This window comes from Pleurodeles waltl, chromosome 6 (genome assembly GCF_031143425.1).
Source record: "Pleurodeles waltl isolate 20211129_DDA chromosome 6, aPleWal1.hap1.20221129, whole genome shotgun sequence".
Classification (NCBI taxonomy): Eukaryota; Metazoa; Chordata; class Amphibia; order Caudata; family Salamandridae; genus Pleurodeles; species Pleurodeles waltl.
In genome coordinates this window covers 1,577,681,483-1,577,702,967 of record NC_090445.1, presented here as the reverse complement: position 1 = coordinate 1,577,702,967, position 21,485 = coordinate 1,577,681,483, and the positions used below count along the sequence as shown (strand labels likewise).

At 42.6% G+C, this 21,485-nt stretch overlaps 1 protein-coding gene across 4 annotated transcripts in view; it reads right to left on the bottom strand.

The window, feature by feature from the left end:
* Positions 1-21,485, bottom strand: part of LOC138301162 (discoidin domain-containing receptor 2-like) — a 367,128-nt gene that overhangs the window by 97,717 nt on the left and 247,926 nt on the right. For all 4 annotated transcript variants that reach the window (XM_069241351.1, XM_069241350.1, XM_069241348.1 and 1 more), the window contains 2 exons: positions 14,486-14,625; positions 12,984-13,086 (listed from right to left, as the gene is read on the bottom strand). In XM_069241351.1, coding sequence (XP_069097452.1) covers positions 12,984-13,086; positions 14,486-14,549 — 167 coding nt within the window. In that variant the 5' untranslated portion in view covers positions 14,550-14,625. The remainder of the gene's footprint in view (positions 1-12,983; positions 13,087-14,485; positions 14,626-21,485) is intronic.

Genomic DNA, 21,485 nt, shown 5'->3' with positions numbered 1-21,485 from the left:
TAAGTCCTTAAACACAGTATAGTCCTTACAATTCAATGCTTATATTTAGTTTTTATTTGTATGCTTTTAGAATTTTGTATTGTGCTGTATCACTGGGATGATGTAGTATCGTTTTCATTTCTATAGTGCACCTCTTACATTTCTTCGCTCCCACACAGATTTCGGAGTCTGGATGCATTTGGTGGTCCTAGGATTGTCAGTTGGTCAAGGCTGCCTTATGTTTATGAGTTTGGTTTCTAGACATCGGTCTGTGCACTGATTATTTAACACAGTTTTGTATTGGTTAATGAGAACAGCAACATGTCTGATCCCATCAGGATCTTTGTAGTGCATGATGTGGTTAGACGTGTGTGCTGCCATTGTTTTTGTTTTGCTGGGATTTATGGCTGTTCCCTGCAGAGCCTCTGACAACCGTTAATTGAGAGGCATAGCTAGTTACAAGACTGTATATTCCATTCTGGCTGGGTGTATTTGGACCCCAAGTAGTTTATTTAATATATTGTGTCGATGTAGGGTACATAAGGCTATCAGAGTATTTTACATGCATTCTACTGATGGAGAGTGCACAAGGCGGCCGATGGACTGTTTAATGCATTCTATTACTGTAGGGTGCAATGCTGTACTGGTGGTCTACTAAATGTATTCTGGAAGTGTAGGTTCCACAAGCGCATCAAGGGTCTGTATTCTGTTGTGGTAAGGTGCGTGGGCATACCAGGGGGGCTGTTCAATGTATTCTGCTGGAATACTTCATTTGTACTGAAGGTTGCATGTGGGCACCGCTGGCATTTATTTCGTCCCACTGGGACTTTTTTCACAGAGTAGGCATGCATACCACTAGGAAGGAGAAGATGGTAGACCCACCCAAGAGGTTTTTGTAGGGAACCAATGGCTGGAAGTCTAATATCAGCTACAGAGACCTGGGCAATAAGAAGACACATAGAACCCTGTATCTGGTCAAACCATTCCGTGATTCAAGTCACTATTCCAATAAGCACAAATAAACCTACTCATACAGCTGAGACAAAATACATCCATAGAAATTCAAAGCGAGATAATGTTATCCACCTATCAGCACTCTCTACCATTCCAAAGTGATTAACTGAGACATAAAAAGTATTCACAAAGTGGCTAAAATAAGCAAGATATCTAAATGCTCCTTTGCAAAAACAACGTGTAATAAATCATGCCAAGCTGTTACCAGGCAGACAAGAGCTAAAGAAAGCTAAGCGTAAGCTGCATCAGCTGGAGCGGCAATGGTGCAAAAATTATAAGGAAGAAAGGAAAATCAAATGTAAACTTGAATTGGCACAGTACAAAGTTCAATTAACTATTACAAAAACTCATACAAAACCTAATTATACTGCTAACAAACATTTTAGGCCAACAAAAAACAAAGATTTTTGTATCTACCTAAAATCAGTTCTCTGGAAAGAAAATAGGGCTAATGTCATTTCTACTCTGGTTTTGCGACAAATTAAATTGTTTTTCATAGAAAAAATAAAACCTATTAAGACCAGCACAAGGAATAATTTAACATGCATGCTAGGGATAAAAACGGGTATTATCCCTGTTCTTCTGACTCCCTTCCAAGAAATGAATGACGAATGACTACGAGAATAAATAATTAATCTGAAATCTGGATCACATAGGCGTCTCTGCCCTCCTGCTACTTTAAAATCCGTAAGTAGGGCTCCGCTGTTCCTGCCATCGCAGCCTTCTGCCGCCTCGCTCCTCTGCTCCTGATGGTGTCCTAGCATTTACTTGGTCACCAGCACAGGCTTCCCAGCAATCCTGGCACTGCTCTCATGCTAAACCTAACATGAAAGCAGCATTGGGAATGGTCTGAGCGGCTTCGACTGCCACTCAGACAGTGCACTGGGGTCTGTGCAGTGTCTTCAGCCTGGCTGTTTAACACAGCTGGATTGGAGAAACCTAAGTGCGCATGTGTGTTTGGCTGGCCCAAGACGGCCAGCCAAACACACATACGCACTTAGTGCACTTAACTTCCCATCTCCTCTCCCCCCTCCCATGCCCCCCCCCAACACTGCTGGCTGAGCTGAGCCAGCAGATGAGAAATAAAATGAGAGTAAACTATTGTTTTATTTTTCGTCTGCTGGCTTTTAGCCAGGGGGGTGACGCTCCTTCCCTATTGTGCAGGAACCGCCCCTGTAAATAACCCTTTGAGAAGGCTGCTGAATAAATTACTAAATCAAGGCATATTGTCGCAAGCATTTAAGCAAGTAGCAGGGACTCCTTTAATGAAAAAAGCGTTGAGAATTCCGTAGCACTTAAAAACGACACGCCTATATCTTTACTTTCCTCTAGTGGCACATACAGCCCACGAATTCTGCAAGCATCTACAGTCCTTAGATTTTATTCACTCATTTCAAGAAGGTTTTCGGCCTAGGCACAGAAAAGAATCAGTAATTCTGTGTATGCTTGGTTGCTTATAATGGATTTCGGATCAAGGTCATCTGCCCCTGTTCTCTTGGATCTGTCAGCTGCCTTTGACATGGTCAATCATAAGGTATTCTTCGACCGCATGGAAGAAGCTGGAATTCACAGAGTGACTCTAAATTGGATTAAATAATTTCTAGTGAAACACACTGAAGCAGTGAAACTTGTGAATATTTTAGCAAATGCGATTACATTAGATTGTTGGGTCCCACAAGGCTTATCATGGTCATCCCATCTATTTAATGTACGTTAAATCTTTAATGAAAGAATAGGCCTCCAGAGGTTGTAAACTCTAGATTTACACTGGAGAGTCACAGTTGCTGCTCCATCTTGAGGGAACCACTATGTCACAATTGGAATTTAAAAATACGATGTGATCCATTGCTGTATGGATGAATGCTAATTATCTAAAACTAAAAACTGATAGGACTGATAGGACTGAGATTATCATCATGAAAAACAGGACACATCAGTGGAATTAATTTTATTGGCCATCTGAAATGGGTACAGTACCCAAAACAATTTAATCAGCAAAGGTTTGAGCGTTATTGTTGGCAGTAACTTAACTCTGAAACCACAAGTTGGATCGGTGATATCCAAATCTAGGCACGGAAATGGACAATGATGCGTCATTATTTCCAGACTCATTCACAATATTTATTTAGGTCTATCTAATGCCATTGTTCATAGGCTACAGGTAATAGAAAATGAGTCCTCTCAGTTCCCTAGAAGTGCGCATGCCACTCCGCTACTTCTAAAGTTTCACTGGGTTCCAGTGAAGCAACATATTCATTTCAAAACGTGCTGTGTTGTTTGTCAAAGCTTCAGTGGATTAGCAGCAACTTTTCTGAATAAGAAGTACACTCAATCTTGTAATTTGGGATTTATACATGCCAACCGACTAATTGTCCCAAAGTTTAATAAGAGTAGGTCTGGCGGTTTCAGCTTTGCAGCATTAGGTCCGGTAATCTGGAACTCACTCTCTGACAACATTCTCCGTGGATCGGATTTTACATTATTTAGAGGAAAACAAAAGGCATGGCTTTTCAAGCAAGCCTACCATTTTGAGACGTTCCTCCTCGACTGAATGCCTCAATCTTAATGTTTTTTTAGAGCACCAGCACAACGTTGGTGAACGAGCGCTATACACAAATAATTGACATAACAAACATAACAACATAACACTCCTAATGCAAGACAAAGGAGACTGAATTGATCACCAGATGGCTGCGCTGGAGGATAGCGGTTCTCAAGTAACCTTGGTTCCCAAGTAACCTTCTTCCTAACTCCCCTTCTCAGGTAAGAACTCCACCCATTAGATTGATCAACTCTCATGCTACTTACAGCTTATACTGCCTGTACAATCGCTTGTGTTTCCAAGTGGCACTGACTAGGAAAACCTCTACAAAAATATACATATTCAGATATTATTAACTTCATTTTCAGACAGGATTATTGCTTAACAGACTTATTCTTAAAACTGGTAGGTAATAATGACTGATAAATCTATTATTTTATGACTTGTGTGAAAGCTCTGCATTATCTACATTGGAAAAACCTTGTATTATAACACGCTCCTCTCCTGGGCCTGAGCACATAAGATTGTTGAACCTGTCTGGTCTTAACTGTAAAATATATATATCTATTTGGGTAAGCACCAATCACCCAAGAAGAGAGTATGGCAACAAAATATTTGTGATGTTGTTATTGCCTTTTCAGAAACTCTGACTTTTTAAGTCCATTTATGTGAAAAATTCACCATTTGGCACGCTGTTTTCCAAATATTCTCAGAGGAGCTTGCCTCTCTGAGAATACTGCTTGAAAGGTTCTACGGAAGAAAAGTATTATGTTCCACCACTATAGAAATTCATAGGTTTCCATGCTTGCAAGCAGTCAGGTGTTACCACCAAAAACTATGTTCAGTGCTCATAGCACCGTGGTCAACACCACCCAGTGATGGAATTTCTCTGCCAAACTTCTGAAAAAATGATTCCCCCCCTTATGCACTTTTTTTGGTGAGTGGGCGTTCCCAAAGCGTGGAGAGATTGTTCAGGGAACTTTGATGCTCAGTCACACTTACATTAAATCTCTTGCATACACACAAAAACACTGACAAATGCACGCACTTGCACACCCATACAGACACTCAAACAAAACACAAACAACTGAACCACTTCAAGCAGATTAGGTCAAGTGTAGACCTAAGTTTCCCACCGTTCAGTGGCAGATGTATATGAGGTGAGGAATGAGAAATCTCCAATAAACTACAATGCCTGAAACACAAACACCCATTTCAATTTTAAAAAGCTCTAATTAAGGAAAAAACACTGTTTACTCATTTTGACCAAAAACACAGAATTGTAGAGAAATGCTGAAAAAATAGTCATTCTTTAACTGTCATGCTGAGCTTCAGTGAATTCACTTTGTAAAATCAATAAATTTGGAATATGGGTCCATTGCGTATTGACTTTATCTGTTGGAAATTCATTCATGTGTAGCTCAGCAAGGCGGGGATCATTCTGGTCTTTGAATGCTTATATTTTAATTTGGGTGGATTCCTCTTTTCCAAAAGTAAAATATTTTTATTTACATTACTACAATAATTGTAACATTTGTGTTGCTGCATCAGTTGGCATTGCTTTATAGAGACTTGTCATTTTTAGAGTTGAGCCTGCTATATCATGCGCTAGCACATGTGTATCACTTGCGAGCTGTTGTTGTATTTAGAAATGGGCTTGGAGCCCGTCCTAGCATATCTTTTGTTTGCTTGCCTGGCACTCTTCTTTACAGCCTCATAATTGGCCATGGCAGGCATATCATCATTTCCGTTCCTGTCCGTGGAGCAGGGACCAAGCACTGATTGATTCAACTTAATTAGTGCCCCTCCGCCATTCCAGATGTGACTTAGGTACTATTTTGTTCTTTTGAACTTTTAGTGCCCTGCAAACGGAAGGCGTGCGACTGGCAAAAATGTGCTCAGCGGGACAACTTTTTATTCATATTTTGTTTTGTTTTTGCTCATGAGCCATGTTTTCAAAAGATGACTATTATCTTGTTCTAAATATTTCAAAGCAACATTATTTCCTTCTTATGTGTAATTTTCACAATTATGTTTTAACACATAATTGTGCTGTACCCCCAGTCCACCCCACTTCAATCCAAACCACTCACACCAATCCACTCCAATCCTCCCAACTCACCCCATTCAAATCTGCCCCATTCCAATGCAAAACTATCAGGCCCACTCAAATCAAATCAAAAATATCTACCCCAGTGGTTCCCAACCTGCGGTCTTGGGACTCCTGGGGGTCCCAGAGGCCTCCTCAGGGGGTCTGTGACTGCTTAGAAAATGAAATAATATTAACTGATTAATAAAGTGCATATAAAGTGGCTAAATGTACAATTGCACATTTCAAAATGTACTGTAAATGTCAAGGAATTGGACGATGTGTGACTAATTGAATTTAGGAAAGCTCCAACCTATGTATTATTTTTATTTATTTATTTATATTTGTTCACAAATTAAGTAAAATGTGTTATCATTAGTGTATGTGCTTGATGAATGCTTGTTTCTGTATTTTTTGTGCATTGTTTTGCAGTTCAAATCATCGACAATGTTTAGGCCGGGGTCCCTGACATCCAGTAATGACTCAGTGGAGGGGTCCCCGGATTCCAATGATGATTCAATGGGGGTCCCTGGGCTCCAGTGATAATAAAGTGGGAGTCCACAGAAGTCAAAAGGTTTGGAACCACTGATCTACCCCACTCCAATCCAAACGATCTGCCCAAATCCAACCTGCAACACTCCAATCCAAAACAATCTTCCCCACCCCAATCCAAAACAATCTACCCCACCCCAATCCAAACAATCTACCCCACTCCAATTCATACAATCTGCCCCACTCCAATTCATACAATCTGCCCCACTCCAATTCATACAATCTGCCCCACTTCAATTCATACAATCTGCCCCACTCCAATTCATACAATCTGCCCCACTCCAATTTACCATACTCCAATCCAAACAAATCTGCCCCACTCCAATCCAAAACAATCTGCCCCACCCCAATCCAAAACAATCTGTCCCACCCCAATCCAAAACAATCTGCCCCACTCCAATTCAAACAAGCTTCCCACTCCAATTTATCCTACTCCAATCCAAACAAATCTGCCTCACTCTAATCCAAAACAATCTGCCCCACCCCAATCCAAAACAACCAGCCCCACTCCAATTCAAAACAATCTGCCCCACTATAATGTGCCCCACTCCAGTCCAAAACAATCTGCCCCACTCCAATACAAAACAGCCAGCCCCTACTCCAATCCAAAACAATCTGCACCACTCCAGTCCATCCCACCACAATTCAAAACATCTACCCCACTACAATCCAAAACAATCTGCCCCATTCCAATATGCCCCACTCCAATCCAAAACAAACAGCCCCCCTCCAATTCAAAACAATCTGCCCCACTCCAAACCAAAACAATGTGCCCCACTCCAAACCAAAACAATCTGCCCCACTCCAATACAAAACAATCAGCCTCCACTTCAATACAAAACAGTCAGCCTCCACTTCAATACAAAACAGTCAGCCTCCACTTCAACACAAAACAGTCAGCCTCCACTTCAATACAAAACAGTCAGCCTCCACTCCAATCCAAAACAATCCGCACCACTCCAAAACAAAACAATCTGCCCCATTCCAATCCAAAACAATTTACCCCAAACCAATCTGCCCCACTCTAGTCAAAAACAATCTGCCTCACTCCAATCCAAAACAATCTACCCCACTCCAATCAGTCCCATTGCTAACCAAAACAATCATCCCCACTGCAATCTGGCCCATTCCAATCCAAAACAAATCTGCTCCACTCAATCCAAAACAACCTGCCCCACGCTAATCCAAAACAATCTGCCCCATTCCAATCCAAAAACATTTTCCCCACTCCAATTCAAAACAGTCTGCCCCATTCCAAAAAAGCAATCTTCCCCACTCTAATCTGTCCTGCTTCAATCCAAAACAATCTGCCACACTCCAATCCAAAACAATCTGCCACACTCCAGTCTGACCCACTCAAATGCGAAACAATTTTCCCCACTCAAATCCAAAACAATCTACCCCACTCCAAAATAAAAACAACCTGCCCCACTCCAAAATAAAAACAGCCTGCCTACTCCAGTCTGCCCCCACATCTATCCAAAACAATCTATTCCTCTCTAATCTGCTCCAATTCAATCAAAATCTTTCTGCCGCACTCCAATCCAGAGCAATTTGCCCCACTCCAGATCACCCCACTCCAATACAGTCCACCTCAATCCAATCCACCCCACTAATACCCAATTCACTCTACTGCATCCCAATTCACCCTACTCCATCCCAATATACCCTGCTCCAATCCACCCCACCCCAATCCAATCCACCCCAACCTAGACCAAGCCTATGCACCCAACTCCAATCCAACCCAACCCAACCCAACCCACTCCAATCCACCATAATCCAACCCACACCTGTCCAACCCAGCCCACTCCAATCCTACCCAAAATACACCACATTCTGAATCAACCCACCATACTCCAACACAAGCCACCCAAATCCAAACTAATCAAATCCATCCCACTCCAATCCAATAAAGTTCACCTTAATTCTTCCCACTCCAATCCAATCCACCCTATGCCACCTTAATCCACCCCACTCCAATCCATTCCACCCCACTCCCATCCAATCCACCCCACACCAATCTAATCCACCCCACTCAATCCAACTCACCTCACTCCAACTAAATCCACCCACCTCAATGCATTTCACCCCACTCCAATCCACTTTACCACACCCTAATTCAACCCACCCCAATCCACCCCACTCAATCCATTCAACACCATCCAGACCACCCTACCCCATTTCAATCCACCCTAATCACTCCACCCCACTCTAATCCAGTCCTACCCATTCTACTTCAATCCAACCCACTCTACTCCAATCCACCCCACTCCACTCTACCCCAATCCAAATTACACCACCCCAGTTCAGTCCACAAGTCCAGTCCACCCATGCCACTCAAATCTATCCCACTCCAATCCAATTCAATTTAACCCACCTCACTCCACTCCAACAGTCTACCTTAGCCCACTCCACTCCTTCCCAATCTATCCCGATGGATACACCCCACTTCAAACCACCTTAATCCAACCTGTACCAATCAAATCTACCCCAAACCAACCCAATCCACCCCACTCCATTCCAATCCTCCCCACTCCAATCCAATCCAACACACTCCCATCCAGTACAGTCCATCCCACTCAAGTCCAATCCACCACAATCTATCCTACTCAAATCAAGTCCACTCTAATCCACCCCACTCCAAAACATCCATTTTACTCCACTACCCCCACTTTACCCCAATCTAATCCTCTAATCCATCCCAATCCAATCCACCCCTCTCCAGTCTACCCCACTCAGTCCAATCGGTGGCAGTCCAATCCAATGATCTCCAGTCCAATCCATCCCACTCCAGTCCAATCTAACCCACTCTAATCAACCCCACCTCAGTGTAATCCAACCCAACCTAATCCGACCCACCCCACACCAATCCACCCCACTCCAGTCCACACCGCCCCAATTCAATCCAGTCAACCTCACTCCAATCCACCCACCAACTCCACTCACTCTATTCTAGTCTAATCCACCCACTCTACCCCAGTTCAATCCACCTCACACCAACCAATCCAGCTCACCCCACTCCAATCCATCTACTCCACTCCATTCCAATCCACTCCAGTATAATCCACTCCACTCTAATCCACCCCTCTCCAATCCAATGAATCCAATCCACTTCATTCCAATACACCCTACTCCAGTCCAGTCTAATTCACCCCACTCAGAAAAACCCAATCCAATCCATCCCGCCCCAATCCAATCCACTCAACCCATCCAATCTATTCACCCAACTCCAGTCCACCCCACTATATTCCAATCCACTCCACTACCTCAATTCACTCCAACCCACACCACCCTATTCTACCATACCCCACGCCACTCCACACCATGACACTATCTGCCACTGAACCACTGAACTCTACTCTCCTTCACTCAATTATATGACACTACTCCCCATTCCATTCTACAACACTACTCTCCCACCCACTCCACTCTACGACACTCCATGCCACTACATCCTAGCCATGCTGAACAGCAGCCACACTGATGTACAACATGGCAAAACACACTGCCAAAGTTATCAGTTCTTGTATGGGTGAGATCTATTAGCTTTGCCAGTGCTTGTTGAACCATTGTTTTCGGCTGTGTATCCATATTAATTCACTTGAAATGCTGCACTTTTCGTGGCCAGTAGATGGCAGCATGCACAAAGTTTGTCTCCACCTCTTCTAAATTGTTATTTTTAATTGCTCTAATATAATTTTTTAATATCACAAGATTTTATTTTCTGGATTATGCTTTTCTAAATGTAAGTCCTGTGACTAGGTTTTTAATGCTGAGTAATTGTGTGTACTGTATTGTCCATAATAATGCAGTCAGTGGAGTATGTGTGATGACCTGAAATTGACACAAATACATCTGGGCCACGAAAACAACACTAACAGAATGTCAGAGATAAACTTCCAGAGGCAGCTTTCGGAAGAGAAAAGGGGCGGTGCGTGGCAGGGGTGTTGAGGGGGTTGTCGACAACCAAAAAAAGAAAATAGAATATATTTTTTTAAACATACATATTGCGCCGCGGCGCGCAGCTCCGATCCGCTCATCGACTTCAGGCACAGGCTCTGAGTCTGCCCTGTGTCCAATCCTAAATCTGCTTTCATGCTGCTGCCAGCATGAAAGCAGCTTTAGGATTGGACGGAGCCAGAGTGCAAGTCTCTGCCTGATCTCTCCAACCCAGCAACGCAGTGGTTGTGTGTTGCTGGGTTGGAGAGAGCCCAGTGCGCATGTTTGTTTGGCAGGCCTGGAACGGCCGGCCAAACATACATGCGCACTGAGGGGGAGTGCTGTGCACTTCCCCTTTGTCTCGTCACAGCCTCATGGCCCGCCCCTGTTACTACAAAATGAAAATAAAGGTAGTTTATTATCATTTTATAGTAGAAACAAATTGCAGTTGCTGCCTAGGTTGGGGGGGGGACGCACCTCCACCATAGTGGAGGAGCTTCCCCTGAACACTTCTCTGACATTAGTTCTCTGACACTGGCTGGGACCCGGTAATGGCAAAAACAATAATCAAATAACCCACAGGTATAATATCATGCGTACCCATAAGCAAGGTACAAGCTTAACCGCATCAAGTTCAGTATAAAAAATGAAAGGTAAAACTATTGGTGTTCCAAAACTTTAAGTTAGTTCTTGACATTCCCCCGTTTTTGTCCTTTCCCTTCCCCAGTTTTTTTTTTTTAGGTCTGGAGTTAGCCAAGATCTGTCAGGGATTCAGCCAGCCATTTTCCTCCACCGATCGTTGTTGGGTCAGTCAAATTTTTCGCCTGCTCCTACAGCGCACAGCATAAGCCACATGATCAGCCCACTTCAGCTAATGACCAACTTCAGTAAGAATTATTGTATAAGATCTGCCCCTTCACAGGAAGCACATTCACTACCAAGTGGTTCCCTTAATACTACATGCTACTAAGGAAATGTGTGCTTTTGGAGAACTTTCCCAACGATAAAGCTTTGCAATAGCAATGACCAATCAAAACAAGCACTGGCAACGTCAAAATGCTGCCAGCCAAGGATTGTAGAATTGGCTTTGCCAAAGCTTGTTATTTTATATTCTTTCATGTTTTCATGCCTGTGTTTTTGCTCATTCCATCCATGCTCAATTCCCTTTTTTAAAGTTTTAATGCAGGGTTGTCAAAATAGGGCGCTGCATATGTGATCATCTGCATTAAAAATACAAATTAAAAAGGTCAAACACGGACAGCAAAAACACATTGATCAACTGTAGGAATTTCCAGGAAGGTGTGCACATATGTAAGCAGTAAAAATTGAACCACTCAGTGTAAAATGGAGCCGATGGCAGAAGTAGTCAGGATGTTGGTCCCCTGCTACAGGCCGTGGTGCGAGGAAGCAAAGCATGAATGTCATTGGATCAGATTATTGGGTGATGAAGAGGGCTCACCAAATGTCCATGTCTAAATATAAGTACATGTATCTGTTATGCTTATATTTGTTTAATGTAAATTGGAGGTGTATGCAGTGTCTACAGTTACGTGAGGTACTAACTAAATCTGGTATGGTATTTACATTTGTAATTAGTTTATATGGTTTATATGTGTACATTGGTATATAAAAGGGATGTAGGAAATTTCTAAAGCTGTATAACTAGCTTTTACATATTTTATTTGATTTGTTTTCCATTTTTATTATGTTCATATTTGCACAAAGTGATGTTTAAGGGTGTATTTGATGTCTAAATTTACATGATCATTTTTTCCTTTAATCTAATTAGATTTTTTTTTTTTCGATAGAGGTCTTTGTGCTGATAACGTTAGTCCCTACTCATTGTTTTGTGTATGATTTACGTGTAGTACCTGTGAGTGACCATGTGAGGTTTGTAACATACTCCAAGGTTTTGCTGGCCTACTGAGCTGTAGCACTGCTGGAGTAGTTGTGGGAGTTATTTTACTGAATTGTAAGTGACTTAACCTTTTGCAGTTTTTTTCGCATCTGCATGTCACTCTCTTTGCCTCTCCTTAATATTCCCTACCCTACTAACACTTTGCAGCAGATAGCCCTATTTTATAGTCCCCACGTTTACAACTAAAATGCAGGGCTACGTGTGTGAACTCCTCACATGAGCTACCGGCCAGGGAGAGATCTATGGCTGTAACCATAAGAATACAAAAAGTAATGGTTGGAATGCTTGAATTAATTGCAGCCAATGGTGATTTTTTGGGGCTAAATCTGAGTCCATCGTAAAGAACCCTTACAGGGGAGAAACCAGTCTTGGGTTGCCTGTGTTATGGTTCAGGGAGGAACCGGCCTGGCAGTTCAGGCTGGACTGTTCCAAGTGTGTGCAGAATAACGATGGACTGGGATGCAGCCGAAGTAGTTCCAGTGGTTGAGATTCATTTAAGCATTCCACCCATCAGGTTTTTGTTCACTTTAATGTGCATATAATAATTATATTTATGAGTATATGGAGTGGAACCCCAAGTCTATTACTTCAAGTACTCACAAATAACTTTTGAGAAATGGGCATGAGATATTTAAGAAGGCACAATCTTAAGATGTGCAATCCTTTAATTCAAGGATGTTGCTCCCTCCATCCTACTTGACTAGGCTGATCAAGCTGTTGTACGGGGCTCTCAGAATCACAACACAGAAGATGCACAGAACAACTGACTCCGTGATTCCCCCTTTAGTTCACTCTTTGTAAAGTAATCCATGTAGTTATCTTCAAAATTTGTCATGGATCTGGCTCTCATGGGCCCCCATCAACACCTCTGCTCTAGACGTACAATGTGGCAGCTGTACCCTGCAAGGTTTCTTCAGGAATCTGCAAAGATAACTTTACTCAAGTATTACCTTGCGTACTGAGGTCCAGTCGATTGATGCCAGTAGCTGGAGGCAGTGATGTCCTCGTCACGGATGGTACGATCATGCATCCCCAGAGGGTACCTGCATTGTGCTGTACAAACGATCAAAGGAATGGGTCAGAAAGGCTTAATGCTATACTCTGGCAGGTATCTTAAGAATCAATGTCACAGCATAATCCCTTTGAAACAGTAGATGATGGATAAGTGAAAACCTTTACGTTTGAAAGTCTAAATGACTATTTGTCTAACACAGGAATTAGGCCAGAGCAAGTCAGCAGTGTTTACACATTTATGATCATGAAAATAAAATAATACACGTATTGGCAAAACTAACAGGGCTGGATTTAATGTGCTAACGTTCAGATTGGCACACATAAATGTGGATTTGTGACCACAGTAACAATGAGGAGCCAATGGAAGAAGGGACAAGCAGGGAGATGTAAAATAGTCCATTCTGCAAAGCAAAGCATATAGAGCAATGGGTAGATTCAAAGCGCTAATACCATTAGGTGAGACAGAATTCCTCATCTGGGATGATCCTAGGTGTGATTGACAATATATATATATTGGCAACAATAAGTCTGTTTAAACAGCTGTGATGTCAAATGCAGCACTATACATAGTTTTACACAACAGGCAAACTGGCACAAGACACATAACTTAACCAAAGGACAGACATATTTGGAAAAAGGAGCTAGTTAATGCTGAAAGAAGCTACCCTGGGATCAGCTGAATATTGATTGCAAGTGATCCTACAAGTTTGTGACTCAACCCTGTGCGCAAAAGCATTTTGAAAGCTTGCAACAACATTTGAACAAGACTTTCCAACAAATTCTCAAAATTTGAAAAAGTCTGCAACTGAAGTTCCACTTTGTGAGCATCTGACGGACTCACCACGACTAGCCAACAGTGCACGGTGGATGGACTCAGCAGTGATGGCACTAAACGTATTATGAGAAAGAGGCCTGATACCAATTGAAGGGTTGGTAAAAGTGCATAAAAAGCAGAAGAGGTGCACAAACTCTAACCTTGTTGTCCACACAATGCCCGCGTGGCTCACTATTGGGTCATAAGAAGTCTACTGCTAGACCTTATGAAAAAGCGTAGTTTGAATATGATTATGCAGTTTCATCTGATAAAATTAAAAGCCCTGTCATTTAATGCATTTGTGTTTCATTATTGGCTGATTGCAACAGTGAGACTAAAATGGTTTCAGCTCACTGGACTGCACCATGTTTGTCCATCTTCAGTGCGCAATCTTTCATAATAGCACTTGGCAAAGAATTGTGCCACCAAAGGAGTGGCTGCAGGATGCTAAGAGGTCATGCATGTTTGCAAACATGGACAGTCATAAGAGGTAATCTCTAAAAAATAAATTCCTCACTCGCTTAGTCAGCATGTTTCTATAGCCGACCTATCAATACTTTTCCAAAAAGAGCTAATTCCCCTTCTTCCAAAGGAGCATTGGAGGAAAGGCCAGGCTGTGCTTACCAGCAATGACTTCAGCAGCCGATCTTCCAGGTAGGAGCGCGAACAGCAACCAGCCGAAAAACATGGTGTGCGGGCGAGAATGGGCGAGGGTCCGTCTGTTCAGGGCAAGTGCTCCACGTCCCACCCTTACATCTACATTTCTAAAAGAGAAAAACAACACCAATGTTAGATCTGTTCCTTTCTGTTTTTTTTACATTACTTTTAACATTTCACCCGTCAAACTGGTATCCAACAAAATTAGGCTTGGCAGGCTCTGCAGTTCTAATATTCATACATAAAGCAGTCTTAGTTAGAAATGTAGCAGCATGAAGGCATTAACACCATCATTAATGTCATGTCCATAAAATATTTTTGTTTTAGGCACACCACCAACCAATGATTTCCCAAGCGAGGGGCCTATACAGACCTCCGAGGAACCATCTACATGGGGCTGCCCTTAGGTATGAAAAGTGATGTGAGCAGAGCTTTTCAGTTGCATTTTCTGAAGGCGGGACTTCCTGTATGAGGGCAAGGGGAAAATGAAAGTGAGATTACAAGCCCACAAGAGCCTCCTACCTCCGTAACCTATATCAGATCTAATTTAGAGCACGGCTGCTGCGAGCTTCTGCTGGGAAGAGACTCAGGGGGTCATTATGATAATGGCGGGATACCCCGCCGACAACCGCGCTGACGGTGGATGGAAGACCGCCAGCACAGCGAAGCTCCCACCGGCCCTATAATAATTTTCCCGCTGGGCTTGTGGGCAGAAACAGTGTTTCCACCCACCGGTCCAGTGGGAAACAGAGCCTTTACATTGACACCGGGTCCAAATGGAGCCGACGCCAATATGGCAGTGGGGTGGGTGCAGCAGCACCCGTCGCGCATTTCACTGCCCGTAATTGTTGAAACAACCACTTATTGTGAACCAGATGCAGTGGTCCTTATATATCTTGAGGTGGCGATGCTGGAAGGCTGAAACGCATCGACACAATAAGGTTTTCATAACTATGGACTTAACTGAAGTAATATGGCTTACTATAAATTTGTCTCTTCAGCTTCCTGATAATTTAATTTAGACACAAAATTGTGTTTTCGTTCAGGAATTATGTGACAACTAATGCAGACTTTTGAATCTGAAAACAACTTTATGAACTGTCCAAAATATGATAGCAATATGATAATTGAAAAAAATAAGAGTTACTGTGTGATATACTTTATATGTTTTAGTCACCATATTTTTTTCATTGATACTTTCTGAGTATAGGAGTTAATGCTAGATGTTTGGTGGTCAACTAAACAAACTGAACAACTGTTGAAATGTGAATACATGACGGAGCACAATGGCCAAACCACAACTATCCAAGATCAATCAAGAGATGTGACATTCTCATTTTTCTTTACGACACAATAACATGGCATCACCAACAACAACCCATTAGAAATGCAGTAAGTTCACAATCTTTATCAACATAATTGATCACACAAACCAATCAGGAGTCATCAGGAAATGTCAATTTCTTACTATCTTTTTGAGCATGGATTTGATCTTCCAGGATCCATCAGTAAATGTCCCAAGTTCACCCCTCTACTCCCTCACGACCAATGTGGCCTGCCTTTGCAACCAGGGGCCCTAGTACAGATAGGGCACAACTTTTTCTGTTTGAACCAAGACACACTTTTAAGCAGGTGAAGTTGGTGCAAACAAGGAAAGTGCACCCTATTATGTTGGATGCGCTGCTCTCTGGGCAGCCTCTAACTCGTGCTGACCTCCCCCACCCCCAGGAAAGCACATTTAAAAGAAATATGAAGCAGATGTTTAAAAGTTTCTCTGTGCAGGAGGCAGTCTCCTGCACTTTTAAGCAGAATTAGAGATCCTCTTTTATTCTTCCAGAAGGCTGCCTTTTGGAGGTGCGCTGAAAGTCTGCCACCTTTCTATGGTGCACTTTTAGTGCGCCTCCTAAAGATATGTTTGTCTCTGCGCTCACGTTGGTACTACGGCACAAACACAGAGGCAAAGAGATTCTGTTGTTTGCATGGGGACATACGCTCTCTAATGACAGCGCTAGTGATACATGTACGCCAGCGCTGTGTATTGAGTATTAGGAGTGACAAAAATAATCTTACACATTTTTTTCCTGGCTGTTCTTTCCTAATTATGTGTTTGTTGCAAAGACGAGGACAGGCTTACAAGATGTTCTTCATGACATTCCCTAATGACGGGGACGTGGGAAATAATTTTACAAATTTTACAAAACCACTTGCCGTTCCACCGTTCCTGTCGCGACCGCCTCCTGCCGCCTCGATCCTCTGCTCCTGATGGTGTCCCAGCATTCACTGTGACACCATCACAGGCTCACCAGCAATCCTGGTGCTGCTTTCATGCTAAACCTAGCATGAAAGCAGCATCAGGATTGGTCTGAGCAGCTTGGACTGCCACTCAGACAGTGCACTGGGGTCTGTGCTGTTTCTCCAGCCCAGCTGTGCAACACAGCCGGGTTGGAGAAACCTAAGTGCGGATGAGTGTTAGGCTGGCCTAAGACAGCCGGCCACATACACATGCACACTTAGTTGCATTCCACTCCCCTGCCCACCTTCCGTGGCCCTGCCCCACTTGTCTGACGAAAAATAAAACAACAGTTAACTATTGTTTTATTTTTCATCTGCTGGCTCTTAGCCAGGAGGGGGGGACACTTCTCTGCCATTGCGAAGAAGACGCACCTGGAAAGGGGGTGAAAAATTGATGAAGCAACGGAATGCCAGACCAAGCAGCACAAGAAAAGAAGATGTGAATAGAGATAATGAAGTTATGAGACAGAGCAGCATGGTTTATCCAGAGATAGAGGGGCATTAGGGACTTGCAGAGTGGGGCTGCATCAGCAGTGGAAATGAGTCACACACGTTTTGGGAGTGATCACAGCCGCCCATGAAAAATCTCTGACACAAATTACGTACTGCTCCTTGAACGGGGGAAGACCTCTTAAGGTAATTTTGCATTCCGTGAACACCACGCCACATGGTGTCCGTAATTTCGGTTACAAAATTGCCAAAGAGGAAATCCCAATTTAGCTGTGATTAGGGCGTCAATCGCTGTTTCCTTAAGAGCTGAAACAGAGGAACATTAGACTTGAAGAGATGAAACTTTCAAAATTTATATCAGATATTTCAGTTTTATTAATAAATATTTGTAGAAGGCCCTGACTGGAAAAAACTAATTTAAACATTCGATATTTAATTCCGAGAGTAACGCCATACCATCCACTTCCAGTAGATGGCAGCATGCAACCGTTGAAAATAAAATGGTAAACTAATTAGAAAACTTGTTTGCGACACTTGGCATGATACAAATCAAAATCGTTTTCTGATAATATCCACGCTGGAGGACACTGTTGATATCTCCCTCTTTTTGGCTTGTTTACCATCGTAGCTGCTTAACTTGGTGCGCTAAAACTAAGTGCGTGCAGTTCTCATCCTCGCAGTTTGACCGTTGGAACATACAGTAGTAAGCAAACTGTTCTTTCCCATCACAAGCTTCATTTTGTCCCTTAAACTATTAATTTTAACTTGGAAAGAACATCACGTTTTTGCAGTGAGTTTTTTGTTATTCTATCCAGGCACATCACACTGCAAACACATGTTTCTTAAACAAGCATTGGCAATGCCAGTAGGACTGGCTTATTACCGACAGTGCCTTTTGTGTCACTGATGGGTTCAGGTAATCGGTAAATCATCATAAATGAACTCTGTCACTCAGCTTTGCACTCATGCATCCATTCATCCGTCCACTGACTCGTTCTTGTATTCAACCTCTGACACAACCGCAAAGAAACAAAAACAAACTCAGAAACATATGCGAGATTAATTGAAAGTCTACAAGTAAAAAACGAAAACATGCTGCTGTCTAAACACAGCGGGCATATGCTTGCAATACAGAAACTAAACACAGCAGCAGCTGACAGTCTGACCCCAGGCTTGGCAACAAGAATCCCCCTCAGATCGGTCCACTCATTACGGCTCTGGGATTTTCTGCTGATTTTTTAGCTTTGCTCAAATAGCTTGATGTAACCAGAACTGCCTCTCCAGATAGACTGAGACCCTCTAGTCTTACCAACAGAACAAAGGTCATTTTGGTGAATTATTATTGGAGTGTGAGTAGTGGCTGAAGTAATTCTCGGTCCCGCACAGTAATCCTGGGCAAGGCAGTGGCATCTAAGGAGAGTCTGGAGGCCTCGGATGGAAGACCGGCCCATCCTTTCTTAGGAGCACAGACCCAACCAACATACTACGGCAAACCCCTGAAACTAAGTGATCAGAGCAGTGTCAGGTATAGGGGAACATTTCCCAAACTGTAGGGACCAGCACATCCCTGAACCTAACCAACTGAGAAAAGCAATGTCAGATGTAGGGAAGCCAGTAGCCTCCAGCACATCCCTGAACCTAACCAACTGAGAAAAGCAATGTCAGATGTAGGGAAGCCAGTAGCCTCCAGCACATCCCTGATGCTAACCAACCTAGAAGAGCTTGTCCCAACCAATTGACCCCAGCGAATCCCTGATCATAACTACTAACCAACTGAGAAAAGAAATGTCAGATGTAGGGAAACCAGTAGCCTCCAGCAATCCGTGATGCTAACCAACCTAGAAGAGCTTGTCCCAACCAATTGACCCCAGCGAATCCCTGATCATAACTACTAACCAACTGAGAAAAGAAATGTCAGGTGTAGGGAAACCAGTAGCCTCCAGCAATCCCTGATGCTAACCAACCTAGAAGAGCTTGTCCCAACCAATTGACCCCAGCGAATCACTGATCATAACTACTAACCAACTGAGAAAAGAAATGTCAGATGTAGGGAAACCAGTAGCCTCCAGCAAATCCCTGATGCTAACCAACCTAGAAGAGGTTGTCCCAACCAATTGACCCCAGCGAATCCCTGATCATAACTACTAACCAACTGAGAAGAATATGTCAGGTGTAGTTCAACATTTCCTGTCTTTATGGGTACTCTCCATTCTTTACTTGAATAAACAGCTTCTACAATGGCTTTCTTTCTGTTATGATCTCTAATTCAAAAGGCTACAACAAGGAATGGAATAGGATAGTTATGGTAGGAAACAATACCTGGTGTCAGTGATATGAGGATAGACTGTGTCTATTGTGATTGATGAGAGGATACATTATGGCTACTAAATCTGCTGAGGTGAGGATACACTGTGTCTACTGTGCCTGGCGAGATAAAGATACACTATGTCATTGACATCTGGTGAAATGAGAATACATTCTGTCTACTGTATCTGGCGGGATGAGATACATTATGTCATTTGCACCACTGAGGCGAGGATACATTATGTCAACGAGATCTGACATGATGGATATATTGTGACTGCTGTTCCTGGAATGGCACTTTTGTGTATATCTCCCTACTACAACATTTACCACAAAACAATAGTTGTGTTTTTTAATGACCCTCCACATATAATATGGATTAGCTCTGTTGTCAAGCTGCAACGCACTGCACAATAACAACACTAATAGAAATACAAAATGTTACTAGTACTACTACTACTAATAATGTTTAGCGCTTTGAAGAACGTTGGCGCTCTGTTCATGCTAAACAAATCAAATATCATGATGAAGCCATATACATAATGGATTTCGTGAAGAACAGCACCTGTGATTCTTCATTCAGTTCTAATCCAATCAAGTATTTGTTTGGCAAATAATAAGGTTTCTGGTTCCAACCCCACTGGTATTATTTTTATCTCCCATGGTAAGAATGGAAGACAGAATTGGCACCAACCTAAACCACCCCTAAACTAATCCCTACTGGGTGGAATCAATGATATCGATAAATAAACAATCCATTTCTCTATTAACCACTGAAGAAAAAAAATGTATTAGTGTATCGTATATACGTAGATGCCTAGAGCAATATGCAATTTATTAGCATTATTTGGTGTGTTGTGAGATTTTGACTCCCGAGAGGGCACTGCACTACTTTGCCTGGCAAAGGCACCACCTTTGCTCATTATTTCTAAGTGTCAGCAGTGTATAATAAGGGGGCACACTTCTCAGTTCAAACTGCCAACCTCTGAAAGCCATTAAAAAAAGCAGAATAGGAATTCACTCTTGCCTCCCTAAATTCTGCAGAGCTACAAAAATCTCAGGGGCATATTTAAGAAACATAGGTTTCTACTAGTATTTAGACACTTTCATAGACTACAAGTACCAAGGACAACAACTGCTCGATTGCAATTAATTGTGTTAGCAGGTGGAGGTGTGTATTAAAAGAGCTAAACTACACCCATATTACAGTTTTCGGAAATCTAAGTATGCTTATGCAGCGAAGGATGAAGCACTGCTCCGGTCCTCTCCCACAACACGCAGCACTTCAGATGCAAGACATCCAGCAACGATGCACTCTTACAACCATGCGTTTTCCCAGACACGTCTGCACGATACAGCTAAGAAACAAGTCGCACAAGGTCTGAACAATGATACAAAGCCACACAGATTGCAGCAGTGTGTTATGCAAATGTAAACATACACCAGTACTCTCTGACAACAGGCAGATGATTCTACTTCTCCAATTTATATCTGCTCTGAAGGCAGAGTTGTACAATGGTCACAGTCCTGTTCTTGTCATTCCCAAGCAATGCATCATGGTAAATGCAGTACAAAGCAGACCTTAGTCACACTGTTGTAATCTTTGCTTGACTCCCAAAGTGCAGCCAATGTGGTACATCTTTTGAAATCAGTGTATTGTCCTTGTTTACTCATCAGAAAGGCAAACGCACTGTTGGGTAGAACAAGACCAGAAGCTAGTTTACGAGGATGAGTTACCAAAGCCTCCAAACTGGAACTCTGTGTCTTAGTTTCCAACCACTAGTTTCCTTAATGGGCAAAAGCTTGTGTGTTAGGTATCTCCAATTGTTCTAAAGAGCATTCCATTACTCAAGTATTTTAGAATACACCTCCATCAATTGGAACATTCTACCTTGAACAAGCTGTTCCAGGCTAGCAGTCT